General features: G+C 42.9%; 1 protein-coding gene and 1 long non-coding RNA gene across 2 annotated transcripts in view; one reads left to right on the plus strand and one right to left on the minus strand.

The window, feature by feature from the left end:
* Positions 1-2,355: 2,355 nt before the first annotated feature.
* Positions 2,356-5,071, minus strand: BTG1 (BTG anti-proliferation factor 1). The gene is made up of 2 exons (XM_086399012.1): positions 4,611-5,071; positions 2,356-3,665 (listed from the first exon to the last, which is right to left on the minus strand). Exons 1-2 carry the CDS (start codon positions 4,756-4,758, stop codon positions 3,298-3,300), a joined length of 516 nt encoding a protein of 171 aa, XP_086255138.1. The 5' UTR covers positions 4,759-5,071; the 3' UTR covers positions 2,356-3,297.
* A 356-nt stretch (positions 5,072-5,427) lies between these two features.
* Positions 5,428-13,799, plus strand: part of LOC147371398 (uncharacterized) — a 54,555-nt gene continuing 46,183 nt past the window's right edge. Inside the window, exon 1 of the long non-coding RNA XR_015163540.1 lies at positions 5,428-5,698. This is a non-coding gene — a long non-coding RNA (uncharacterized LOC147371398). The remainder of the gene's footprint in view (positions 5,699-13,799) is intronic.

Genomic DNA, 13,799 nt, shown 5'->3' on the forward strand with positions numbered 1-13,799 from the left:
AATCGCCAAAGAAAATGTCAATAGTAGATATATTTGTTTCTAAGATTAAAGGGAGTTTGAAACCTTTGGTCATGAAACTCAAGAAGAGTCAGGCATACTGCTTCTTTTTAATTTGAAGGCCAATCCTGTGATGTCTAACACCTATACAAAACAACATTACTTGCAATTTGAGTTATAGTGACTTAAGGATTTCCCTGGTGGTTCAGACGGTTAAGTGTCTGCCTACAATGTGGGAGAAATCATTTGTGCAATTGTACCAGAAAGCAATTTTCTAGTGGCCTATCCAGTCTATCATTACAAAAATATTGGAAATTAAGAGTGATTAACATGTGACTGTCATTCCAGATTGCAGGGGGAAAGCAAACAGCCCCATTATCCTGCAGGAAATAGGGTAACTCTGTCCATACAATCCACTTTAAGCCTTCTTCATTCTTGCATTATAGAGCAAGACAGTATTTACATTTGAAGAAAAGAAAGCAATTTAAAAACTACCTGTTAAAATTCAAAGTAATTATTTCTAAACTTAGTGCTAATAAATACGAATCTTGGGGCCAGTGGCAACTAACAATATTGAAAGCAGTTAAAGAGAAAAAAAGCAGATCCTTTTAAGATAGGATCCCTAAGAAACTCTTCACTCAAGCAGTCTAAAATGCCCTTTAAATTCTATCAAAGTTTTTTTAAAAAGTACACAACACACTGTTAAAAATGTCTATGTGTATAAGCCTGACACACAGGTGTGCATACAAGAGACTCAAATGCTTTTATCAAAATGGCTCAGTAAAACATTCTCAGAAGCAATGAAAAAGATGTATTAAATAGTTACTAAACTGGAGACAATTGTCCAGGGAATGTTAAGGTTAAAGTCACAGGAAACAGCTGGATGCTAGGTCTTAGTGATGTTTGCAAGCCTTTTAAAGAGGAAATTTTACCAGTTCCTTATATGCCAGGCATCACCTGAATTGTTAAGTTCTCCTTGCTTCAAATTTCTTTAAAATACCAAAAGTTTGATGTCAGTATCTTCAAGAATGACTCCCCATCTGAGAAAAGCCTTGACAGAAGTTTTAGGTACTAAAATATATCCCCCTAAACTGTCCGAAAGTCATCCTTCGCCCCAGATCCCAGTGTGCAAAGCTTTACCAGTTACTGGCTTCTGAACACAGGCACACACAACTTCAAATGAGTTACCAGATGAATTGGAGTTGGTAAACAGTAGCAGTCAGCACTGGGTTAAGATCTGTGTAAAAACTATACTACCAGCTATTTTATTGTATTGTTTGAAAAACTAGAGGGGGTGGGGATAGGATTCCGAAAAACAGACTGAAAAATAACACCATTAGTAAGTGGCAAGGATAGTCCATGTGCTGTGGTTTTAATTCAAACTCTCAAGGACAGCCTGCTGGTAAAAGTACACAAACACCCTCTGTATTCTAAATACCTGCTTGTTTAGTCGGGTATTCCTTTGTCTCTACAAAAATCAGAATGTACAGGGAGAAATGAAACTCCATATTTCAGACTACCGATTTCCAAATAACCTAGATTGTGTTATTTCCAGTTTGAACATGTTTACATGGATACCACCCAAAAGACACTATGTTAGTAACATACTTGCGTAGAGAAAAACTCAAGAAATTTTTCATTTTCAACTTGTACTGAAAAACCATGTTATTCTTCCTACAGCCAAAGAATTATTAAAGAGCTTTATCATACGGGTTAGTGGGGCAATCTACACTCCAGCAAGAAGTGTTCATTTGTTTCATTTAGGTTCTTTGTATTTATCTGAAGTCTGAAAATGATGCATCAAGAACTCAGCATTTCAACTTGAGAATAAAAATGCAAACATACCTTTTGTTGAATTCCAGCTTAAGTGATTTTTTATGTAAATCTTGCAGCTGATGAAAGGCAAAATAGCAACCAATCTCTGCAGTGATTAGTCTGGTCTTTAAGACTATGGGTCACCTGCCCCAGGATTTTCTAAATGAACAAGGAATCCATGGGGCAAAATAACTTTTTCAAAGGTGGGCCAGAATGGAACGTTTCTCTCTTCACTTCAACAGGGAAGCAGTGAAATGTAATCCTTTGAGTAACTCTTTTTGGTTGATGTTACCTTTGTCTCATCCTCATTTCATGCCATTAGCTTGGGACTGTGTCCAATATTTCAACTTTAGAACTTTTCTTAGAAAAAGTATGTTACCCCTCTAACACCTAAATTTGTATACAAAAATCATCTTTACTCCTTAACAAATGTTTTTCAGCATGACCAGTGTGCAACTGACATTCACATGGCTTACAGAACCTGAGTCTTTTGAGAAATGTATTTCTTTTAGCTGAACCTCTATAATCATGACAAGAGATTGATTAAAATGCCAAGATAAGAAACAATTTATTATAGAGAGAAGAAAAATTTCTCATCCAAAATATAGAAATCTGTACAACTTTGCCACAATCAATATACATGAACTGTACAAATTTACACCAGTTCATAATTTACCAAATAAAAGATGACTAACAAAGTTCACAAAATAGATGGTGGTTTGTGGAAAAGACTTTTACCCAATTAAGTACAAGGAGAGTTACAAACCAGACCTCCACTTTCTAAAAATAAGAAGTTTACTCAGTCTTAGAAAACTACAAGCTAGCAAATGTACAGAGAGCTGGCTGGTGCTAACACCACAGTTGAGACAGTGTCTTTTTAAGGGTCTTTTTTTTTTTTTAAAGCCTGTTGCCAAGGCAGATTCTGGTCACTTGCTACTTTCAAGGCCAAAAACACAATACAAGGTCTGACCATTTCCCCAGGTCATGCTTACTAGTTTGTCTTATATACATTTATACATATTTAAGTGCTAGGTAAAAGTCTTGTCATAAAATTTCCAGTATTTCCATGTTTAAAATGTTGAGCTTTCCTATTGAGCTGCCAAAAAGGATAACAAGTTTTAAGTGTAATAGTGCAAATCTTCTCTGCAAGTTCTACTGCAAAGAAATACAGATTTGCATTAAAGGGACTGACGTAAAAATTTAGGTATCATGTCTGGGAGAAACTGAAACCATCCTAGGACTTCACTCCTAGCAAATAAGATGATCATTTACTTGGACTCACAGGCTATTAAAATCATTGAAAGGTACTGTCCAAACTATGGCACTGTCACTTAAAAAAAATTTTTTTTACCACTCTATCTTGTGCCAGATCTTCACAGCTGTGACATGGTTTAAATTCCATAATCCATCCCCAAGGGGAGCCCACCCAAAGCAAAAATCAAATTTATCCATCCATTATAAGATGATCCATCCACAGACTATATCTTAACCTGATACAGTCATCATATTGTAGTTTTTCGAAGGGCTTGTTCTGCCCAAGAGAAGTTCCTCCTTACAGCTGATTCTGCTGTCTACCATTTGCACGTTGGTGCTGTTTTGGGTGCTACCTCCTGCTGGTGAGGCTTCGTACAGCACACAGATGGAGCCATCCTCGCCGATTCTGTAGGACACTTCGTACGGGTCAACCCAGAGCGTGAGTTCACTTGGGAGAAGCCTGAACAGCTCCTGACTGCTCAGTCCAATCCGCTGCGCTGCCTGTCCAATCAGAGGATCCATTTTATGGTTGATGCGAATACAACGGTAACCTGATCCCTTGCAGGGCTTCTCTGGGAACCAGTGATGTTTATAATGTTCTACAGAAGAAAAGAGAGAAAACAATGCTTAGACGCCGTTACTGCCGGCTCCCGCCTTAGTCTCCTCCTTCCGTTGGCTCCTTTGAGTGAAAATGCCGAATATCAACTTTTTTTTTAAAAGCCCAGCATCGCATTCGCGGATGTGTGTGGATGGAAAACGAGCAGGGCAGGGTTTTAGAAATAACAGTTGCACGGGACAAAACAATCTCCGGGAACCAACCGGCTGAGCCGCCAAAACGGGAATCAGGCGCGCAGCCTGCGCCAGCCGGACGGCACCGGCGGCCAGGCGGGAACCTGTTTACTTTCTCCACCCCACCCTGGCCGCACACAATGGGGTTTATGACTTTGGAGGAGAAACGCCACCGGAGTGTTAACCCCGAAGGGAAGGAAAACAAGCCACCCTAAACCACACTCTGGGCAGGGCTGTAATTGTGCCGGTGACAAATCCGATGATTAATGGGCAAGGTTAGGAGGCGCGGGGAGACCGCACGTCCGTCCCGAGCGGGCTTCGGGGCAGCCGCGCCGTTTTACCCCCGGGCCCGACAGCCGAGCCCGCAACGGTTGGATCGGAGTGGGGGGAGGGAGCGTCGAACCCACCCCAGCCCCGCGGGTCCTTTGTCCCCCGAAATCCGCGGAACGTCCGAGGACCGCAGCTCCCGCCTCGGTCGGCTTTAGTTTCTTTGTTGTGCGTCAGTTTTCTTCTCCCCTCCGTTAACCAACCGTGGGGGGACAGGGAGCGCCCTCGACCCAATCCCCAAACCCTCCCCGGGACCCGCCGTTAGCGGCCGCCCGGCGCGCCAGCCACCATCCCGCGGCCGGACTCGAGCGCGGTCGCCCGGGGCGCTACGGACACTCCCGCGGCCCCGACGGCCCGGCCCCGGCAAGTGCGGCCGCGTCCCTCCCCCCGCGGCGTCCCTCGCCCTCCTGCCACCACGGCCCGCTCACCTGCCAGCAGCTCCTGCAGGCTCTGGCTGAAGGTCTGCAGTTGTCGCTCGCTCGTGAGCCCCTTGGTGCGGAGGAACTTAGAGATGAAGGACACGGCGGCGGCGATCTCGCCTATCATGGTGGCGGCCCGACTGTAGAAGGGATGCATGGGGGCGGCGGGCGGGGGCGGCCCGGGGCGGCCGGGGCTCGGCGGCGCGGCCCCGACGGAGGAGCGGCCACCCCGGGCTCCCTCACAAGTCAGAGGGCTGAGAGGGAGAGAGGGCGTGAGCGGCGTACGGCTACTTTTTTTTCTCCTTTCTTTATAGTAAAAAAAGTTATTTTCGACACAGGAGGCGGCAGGAAAGTGGAAGAAACAAGCGACGGTGGCCTGGTCACATCGCTCGGACCTCCCCAGCCGCCTCCGCCTCCAGCTCCGCAGCCTCCGAAGCTCCCAACAGTTGCATTTCCAGCTCCGACGGGCTAAGAGATAAAGGGGTGGTGCAGCACTTTTTATAAAGCCACGGAAAGGAAGTGGCGTAGCTGGAGCGTGACGGCCGAGTCTAGCCAATCCAGAGATCGCACCATTGTGACGCAAGCAGATTCGGAGTCGGAGGGGGCGGGAAAAAGGGGCCAGGGGGCGGGTCCATAGACTGGGAAGAGAGGGAGGAGCTGACGTAATCCGCTTGTAAACAAATAAACCCCGGAGTGGCAGCAGGAGAAGGGGGAGCAAGTGGCGGGGGAAGGAAGAAACTAGGGGTGCGCGTGTGAAAGCCCCGCCCCCCCCAGCCCTAGCTCCTCCTTCCCGCTCCAGCAACTCCAGGCACCGCGCCAGCGCATCCTCTGCAAGAGTACTCTGCCCGGGCTAGCCTGCGAGGAGGCTTAATGCTGTGCAGATAAAAGCAGCCCGGCTTAGGCTGTGTACACCCGCGCCAGCGGCACGGATACGTCTGCATGGCAGTGGCCCGCTGACTGTACTCGGTGTTTACATCCTGTCCCCGACGCCTAGTCTACGTGGCTGGCTCCACGGACAGGATGAGCAGCGGGGTGCGGGTACCAGTGCTGAGGATACAGGGAGTGTGGAGAAAAGTGGAGCGAACCGGCTCTCGAGGGTTAGTAAGCCTTTTATGGTTGCTGTTCAGTGACATCAAGAGTCAAAAGGAGAGAAGAATGGAGTCCTTACTGAACCCATCTTAAAACTGATAAGAAAGCCTGTTACTGAAGATAAGTATGGTAACCGTAACGTTTAATCTATAAACAGAAAAAAATCTATATAATGCGTTTTACACCGTTTACGCACAAAACCGAAGGTTGTTTCTTTTTCTAAGCTAAGTAACTGTCTCAGCCTTCGCCTTTTGCTGTTCTTTATGAAACAAGAAAATAAAGATAAAATTTGAAGGTTGTGAGAGTACTAGGGCAGACATTTAAGGTTACTTGAAGTCCTACTTGCCAAACTGGGGGGCCGGGGGGTCCGCGGGAATACGAAGGCATGAGCCTGCTAAAGCGATTAGGCCTGCGAGAGGGTTAACCCGAACTCCATTAAAGAGGAGGGGAAAAGAAAAAAAAAAAAAAAGATGGTGAGCTGGGCAGATGGAGAAAGCAAACAAGAGGCAGAAGTTGAACTCTACCAGATGGAAATAAATATCCTGAGCTTAGCTGGTCATCAATATTGCAAAACACTGCTGAGCCAAAGGGTATAGAAATGAAGGGGAAAGTACAATTCACCATAAAGCAGTAGGAGAAAAATACTTGTTGTTTGAATGAAATATGTTAAACTGGGCTTGAAAGAATAGCTTTTAGGTTATTTTTTCATTTATACACAATAATTACACGTGAAATAAATACTTTAAAAGATAGTAAAACTGAATTATTTAAAAGCGTTGACATGAAAGTGTTTTCTTTGAATAAATGCATCAGTGCATAAAAAATAATGGTAAATAGATACATTCGTTTCCTTCTAGGACTCTGCAGATAGAACTGTGCTTAAAAGTAAATGTCATGGTAATTACTTCCCTAGGGACGTGAAACCTCTTGCATTACTCAAAATGGAGATAGGAAAACAAGTAAATCTTTAAAATTACCGTAGCCCTAGATTTAGATTTTCTGATATCCTTCTAACCCCCACCACCCTTACTCCTCTGCTCTGTTCGTTTCCATACACCATCAGTCATTCGAGCATTAGATTAGAAGTCAGGTGAGTTTTTCTTCTTCAAAAATTTTGAGCTTGAACTGACTCATCTACAAAATAGAAATAATGAAATTAACAAAATGTTAGGATCTGAATTCATTCCTGTCTCCCAGCCCATGTTTTCTCCACTGCTTTTTTTTTCTTTCATTGAAATGTATTTGAGGTACAATATTATGCTAGTTTCAAGTGTACTACATAGTGATTTAGCATTTGCACACACTATGAAATGGTCACTACTTTTAACTGCCTTCCCAGACAGCAGCTGGACCCTTTCTAAATGCTTCTTAAAATCAGTAGAATAGAGTTTAACAGAAAGTTGAACTCACATATTCTAGAAGGGGTTTTCCTCCCACTGTTTTCTATTGTATGTGTGTGTTTCCCACTTTAAATCATTCCTTTAAGAGAGAAATGGATTTAAGAAATTACTCTTTTAGACTAGGGTGATCTAGGGAGTACTCAGGAGGGAAAAAAGGAGGTAAATATTGGTCCTAAATGCAAGCTTTAGATAGTGGACAATGTTAATAGCTAATGGTTTTCAAATCTGGACATATATATGTTTAGTAATATTTTTTCCAGAAATTTGGTGAGGCTGTTCCCATCCAAGAAACTAGGAGGTATTTCTTGACATCTTGAATTTGTAAAGGCACTTTCTCATCTTGTTAATATGCTAAACTATAGGGTACTCCCAACTACTTAGAAACCCAACTCTTCATTCTGTGTCCTTAGGCAAGTTATTTAACTTCTCTGCATCGTAATCTCTACAAAATGTAAAGGTTGTTATGAGGACTAAGTGGAATAACTTTGTTGTTTAGTAGCTCAGTCGGGTCTGACTGTTTTTGACCCCATGGACTGGCAGGCTCTTCGGTCCTTGGGATTTCCCAGGCAAGAATACTGGAGTGGGTTGCCATGTCCTCCTCCAGGGGATCTTCCCAACCTAGGGATCAAACCCAGGTCTCCCACTTTGCAGGTGGATTCTTTACTATCTGAGTCACCGGGGAAGCCACATACATAGACAGAAGACAGGCAGAGTGGGGCAAGGAGTAAGAACTGTTCTTTCTCCTCCTGCCGTCTGAAAATGTCACTCAGTCGCATCTGACTCTTTGCGACCCCATGGCCTGTAGCTTCTATCCATGTAATTCTCTAGGCAAGAATACTGGAGTGGACTGCCATTCCCTTCTCCAGGAGCTCTTCCGCACCCAGGGATCGAACTTGGGTCTCCCACATTACAGACAGCTTCTTCACTGTCTGAGCCACCAGGGAAGTCCTTAGATAGATAGATAGGTATATTAAATTGCCTGTGATATATATAATTATCAAATTAATTTCTAAAACCTATAAAATTTTCAAAGCACTATTAAAAAAAAAAACAACACTTTAAGGAATATGTCAAAACAATCCAGAAACCTGGGTTTCAAAATAAATCTGCGAGTGACAAATGTCAGATCTTTGGAATGCTTAAGAGTTCAGAAGGTACTTTCTATAGAGGAAACTATCAAGCAACTAGAGTCTTCAAAGGGCTGGATTATATTCCCATCCCTTAGTTCAATTGTTACCTGAACAGTTTGCTCTGAACTAACAAATCATAGCACCCTGTAGACTTTTTGAGTAATTGTGTTAACCAAGAAAGGGATAGATAAAAAAAGAAAATTTTATATAGGGTGAGGGAATGAACTTCTTTCTCTATTTCATAGACTAGTAAAATTTAGGAATCAACACAAGTTTGAAAATCTTATTTTGCCAAAGACGTTATTTAAAGAATTACATTATCATCTGCTGTCACTATCATTTTGGGGCAAAGATGATGTTTTAACACCCCCAAAGTAAGAAAGGTATCCATATCAGAAAATAAAGCATGGTCTTTTTAAGTTAATACATTTTAAGTTACTAAATGTCACCTTTTGCATTTCAGCCTTTGGGAACTCATCAAAACTATTAATCTATGAACAAGAGAACACTAAATTAGGCTTTTATGCTATTCATTGGATATGCTATTCCTACTGCCTGGAAGATCCCCTCCCCTTTTTTTTTTTTTTTCCCTAGCTAATATCTGCTTATCGTCCAAGAAGACTTCCCTGACTCTCTGGACTTGTGTAAGTGTCTACAGTATTCTGCTTCCCCTTGCCCTCGCCCTGGTACTGATCAGACATACTAGATTTACTGTGTTTATTAATCCCTTTTCCTTTCTGGTCTGTACATTCTCACAGGGCAGGCATCTTCTGTCATTCACTATTGTGAATGCCTAAGAAACAGGCCAAGACATAGTAAATGCTGTTGACTGATGTTAAATAGACATCTAAATACAAATGAGTCCATCAAAACCATGACTTGCAAACACACACACACACACACACACACACACACAAAACCCACAAAAAAAACAAACTAACAAAAAACAACGTGACTTGCAGTTTGTCAGCTGACAGATCACACAGAGCAAGTTGTCTTGCTTAAAATCGGACAGTCAATATTTGAGAAGATAAGTAACTGTGGCACTGTCTTTCTGGCTCCCATGAGTGTTAGATTACTCCATGGTGTTTTAGATAAATGTTGTTTTAGGATAGGCTGCATTTCCAAAGCAAATGAAATGGAGACCAAAGTCACTTGGATATGCTGCTTAAGAAACACTGTGGAAGTCTCCACATCGCTCCCATTTAAGGTTTCTTATCTTATTTCTCCACGTGTTATGTAGACACATTTTAGTATTTTTATATATCAGATTACACAGGGCTGTCATCTGCCAGTCTCTCACATTACCCTTCTCTCCTGAAGTTGTTCACAAGGAGTCCTTCCTAAGCTCCGGGCTTCCACTTCATCCCTGTGATCCTGGCTTCCTGCATTATTGCTAGGAAAGTCCCAGATTTTTTTTTTTTTTTTTTAATGGCTGTATTACAGTTCACAAGGTTGTCCAGTAGGCCTCCCCCACCACCCTTTCATGTCCCCTTCCTTAAATTCCTGCTCAGCAAAGGTTTTACTCTTTATCTGGCCCCTCCCTCTCCAAAGGCACCTTTAGGCCCAGAGACTCCCTTGCTGAGCTGGATGAGCCTCCTTGTTGCTGAAGGCATTCACTAAAGTATTATCTATTCTGTGCTCTGTTGTGAATTTACTTCCAGAGTCCTAGGTGTCCTTGGTGCTAGCTTTAGAAAACTCACAGCTGGTTCAAGCAGGAGAGATCTTTACAGACTGTTAATAGCAAATAGAGACAGGGTATTTATTTTGGGGTGTGTATGGGGACAGAAGGAGATAAGGAAGCCAGTCCCCAAAGTGAGTGATCTCTGCTAAGTGATCTCTGGTCAGTGAAGTTGGCCCATAGATAAGTCTCTGGAAGGAAGAAAAAGAGGGGACCTGATCTGGAAGTATTTTAAAGACTTAAACCACTATGAGGAAGATAAACATTGCTGAAAAAACTGGTGAGTAAATAGGGCCATAGTTACCTGGCAGTGAGGGGAGAGTGAGTGTTTTGGGCAGGGAAGTGAAATGATCACATTTATTTTTTGGAAAGTCCTAAGGATGATGCCCATCAAAAAGACTTCCCTGGTGGCTCAGACGATAAAGCATCTGTCTACAATGTGGGAGACCTAGGTTTGATCCCTGGGTCGGGAAGTTCCCTGGAGAAGGAAATGGCAACCCACTCCAGTACTCTTGCGTGGAAAATCCCATAGACAGAGGAGCCTGGTGTCTCTGGGGTCACAAAGAGTCGGACACGACTGAGCGACTTCACTTTCACTTTTCAAGGATGATGAATTAAATTGGGGTCATTTGAAGTGACATATCTTTGTCTCTAATTCTTATTTAAATCTTTAAATAATTAAGCTTTCATCTCTTCAACTAGAGACTTAATGCCTTTTGTTTATTCTTTTCTTGATTATCCATGGGAATCAGACCACTTTTAGGAGCCTCCCCACCTGCCAACCTGCTTTGCTTTGCTTAGATATGAATTCAAGGGCACAAACTAAGACCCTTGTACTAGGTTTAGATCAAGAAACATAAGAGAACTAGAAATCAGACAGTGACAAGTATAGATTTGGGGCAAAACTGTTCTTCTTGTTAAAGCAATTGGGAAAAAGGATTAAAGAGTTGCTTCTGAGTAGCAGTAACAATTTGGAAAACTCAGCAGTGGCTACAGGACTGGAAAAGGTCAGTTTTCATTCCAGTCCCAAAGAAAGGCAATGCCAAAGAATGCTCAAACTACCACACAGGTGCACTCATCTCACACGCTAGTAAAAGTAATGCTCAAAATTCTCCAAGCCAGGCTTCAACAGTACGTGAACCGTGAACTTCCAGATGTTCAAGCTGGTTTGAGAAAAGGCAAAGGAACCAGAGATCAAATTGCCAACACTCGCTGGATCATCGAAAAAGTAAGCGAGTTCCAGAAAAACATCTATTTCTGCTTTATTGACTATACTAAAGCCTTTGACTGTGTGGATCACAATAAACTGTGGAAAATTCTGAAAGAGATGGGAATCCCAGACCACCTGACCTGCCTCTTGAGAAACCTATATGCAGGTCAGGAAGCAACAGTTAGAACTGGACATGGAACAACAGACTGGTTCCAAATCGGAAAAGGAGTACGTCAAGGCTGTATATTGTCACCCTGCTTATTTAACTTATATGCAGAGAACATCATGAGAAACGCTGGACTGGAAGAAGCACAAGCTGGAATCAAGATTGCCGGGAGAAATATCAATAACCTCAGATATGCAGATGACACCACCCTTATGGCAGAAAGTGAAGAGGAACTCAAAAGCCTCTTGATGAAAGTGAAAGAGGAGAGTGAAAAAGTTGGCTTAAAACTCGACATTCAGAAAACGAAGATCATGGCATCCGGTCCCATCACTTCATGGGAAATAGATGGGGAAACAGTGGAAACAGTGTCAGACTTTATTTTCTGGGCTCCAAAATCACTGCAGATGGTGACTGCAGCCATGAAATAAAAAGACGCTTACTCCTTGGAAGGAAAGTTATGACCAACCTAGATAGCATATTCAAAAGCAGAGACATTACTTTGCCAACAAAGTTTCGTCTAGTCAAGACTGTGGTTTTTCCAGTGGTCATGTATGGATGTGAGAGTTGGACTGTGAAGAAGGCTGAGTGCCAAAGAATTGATGCTTTTGAACTATGGTGTTGGAGAAGACTCTTGCAAGTCCCTTGGACTGCAAAGAGATCCAACCAGTCCATTCTGAAGGAGATCAGCCCTGGGATTTCTTTGGAAGGAATGATGCTAAAGCTGAAACTCCAGGACTTTGGCCACCTCATGCGAAGAGTTGACTCATTGGAAAAGACTCTGATGCTGGGAGGGATTGGGGGCAGGAGGAGAAGGGGGTGACAGAGGATGAGATGGCTAGATGGCATCACTGACTCGATGGACGTGAGTCTGGGTGAACTCTGGGAGTTGGTGATGGACAGGGAGGCCTGGCGTGCTGTGATTCATGGGGTCGCAAAGAGTTGGACATGACTGAGCGACTGAACTGAACTGAACTGAAAATCACTGCAGATGGTGACTGCAGCAATGAAATTAAAAGACGCTTACTCCTTGGAAGGAAAGTTATGACCAACATAGACAGCATATTCAAAAGCAGAGACATTACTTTGACAACAAAGGTCCATCTAGTCAAGGCTATGGTTTTTCCAGTGATCATGTATGGATGTGAGAGTTGGACTGTGAAGAAGGCTGAGTGCCGAAGAATTGATGCTTTTGAACTGTGTTGGAGAAGACTCTTGAGAGTCCCTTGGACTGCAAGGAGATCCACCAGTCCATTCTGAAGGAGATCAGCCGTGGGATTTCTTTGGAAGGAATGATGCTAAAGCTGAAACTCCAGTACTTTGGCCACCTCATGTGAAGAGTTGACTCATTGGAAAAGACTCTGATGCTGGGAGGGATTGGGGGCAGGAGGAGAAGGTGATGACAGAGGTGAGATGGCTGGATGACATCACCGACTCGATGGACGTGAGTCTGAGTGAACTCCGGGAGTTGGTGATGGACAGGGAGGCCTGGTGTGCTGTGATTCATGAGGTCGCAAAGAGTCGGACATGATGAGCGACTGAACTGAACTGAACTGAACAAAGATCATACAAATTAACATCATTGAAGGTGAACCAGACACTGTACTAGGTATTTTATTTAATTTTTTGCATTTGCAAAATCAATTCAGTCATGTACGACTATTTGTGACCCTATGGACTGAAGCCCGCCAAGCTGCTCTGTCCATAGGATTTTACAGGCAAGAATACTAGAGGAGGTTGCCATGCCCTTCTCCAGGGGATCTTCCCCATCCAGGGATCGAACCTGCATCTCTTACATCTCTTGCATTGGCAGGCGGGTTCTTTACCATTAGGCCACCTGGGAAGCCCATTTTATTTTTACTTTTTATTTATTTATGTATCTATTTCTTTTTGGCCGTGCCACTCTACTTGTGGGATTTTAATTCCCCAACCAGGGAATGAACCTGGGCCCTCAGCAGTAAGACCATATAGTCCTAACCAGTGTACCAGCAGAGAATTCCCGTGTACTAAGTATTTTAGAGGCATCCCATTTAATTCTCCCAGAAATACCACCAGGTAAGTATAATTGTCTGCATTTAACATGTGAGGTTTCAGTCCTAAAGAAAATAAGTAATTTACTCAAGGTCTTAACAACCAGATTTAAACCCTCAAGTCTACACTACAAAACTTGGAGGCAAATTCCTGATACCTTTTCTAAAGGGATCATGAGAAATAAAATCTTATAAAGGTATAAAACATTTTGGAGATTAGTAGAGATGGTAGAAAGGAAAAAAAAAAAAACTCAAGGCTGCTTAGGAGAGTTCTCATGGCTGACATATCCTGGAAAATACAGCTATATTTCTTAAAAGGCTCCCTGAAAAATGAATCAAAGGACATATTAAAACATTAATCTGCCAAATAAAATAAGTTCACTGGAATGAAAACTATCCCTAGGGGCAGATAAGAGAAAGTAGAAAAAAAAAATACCTTCTATTTTAGACTATTTTAGCATCTCGCTTCTCCTTTGACTTAAATTGGCAGAAGGA

This window comes from Bos grunniens, chromosome 5, assembly GCF_055505025.1.
Source record: "Bos grunniens cultivar Pamir isolate PY7600 chromosome 5, Bosgru_T2T1.0, whole genome shotgun sequence".
Taxonomy (NCBI): Eukaryota; Metazoa; Chordata; class Mammalia; order Artiodactyla; family Bovidae; genus Bos; species Bos grunniens.

Bases quoted from the DNA above. Each gene is read 5' to 3' on its own strand.
- BTG1 (XM_086399012.1), bottom strand. From the start codon at position 4,758: ATGCATCCCTTCTACAGTCGGGCCGCCACCATGATAGGCGAGATCGCC. The intron at 3,666-4,610 runs GTGAGCGGGCCG...TTTCTTCTGTAG, and splicing joins CCTGCAGGAGCTGCTGGCAG to AACATTATAAACATCACTGG.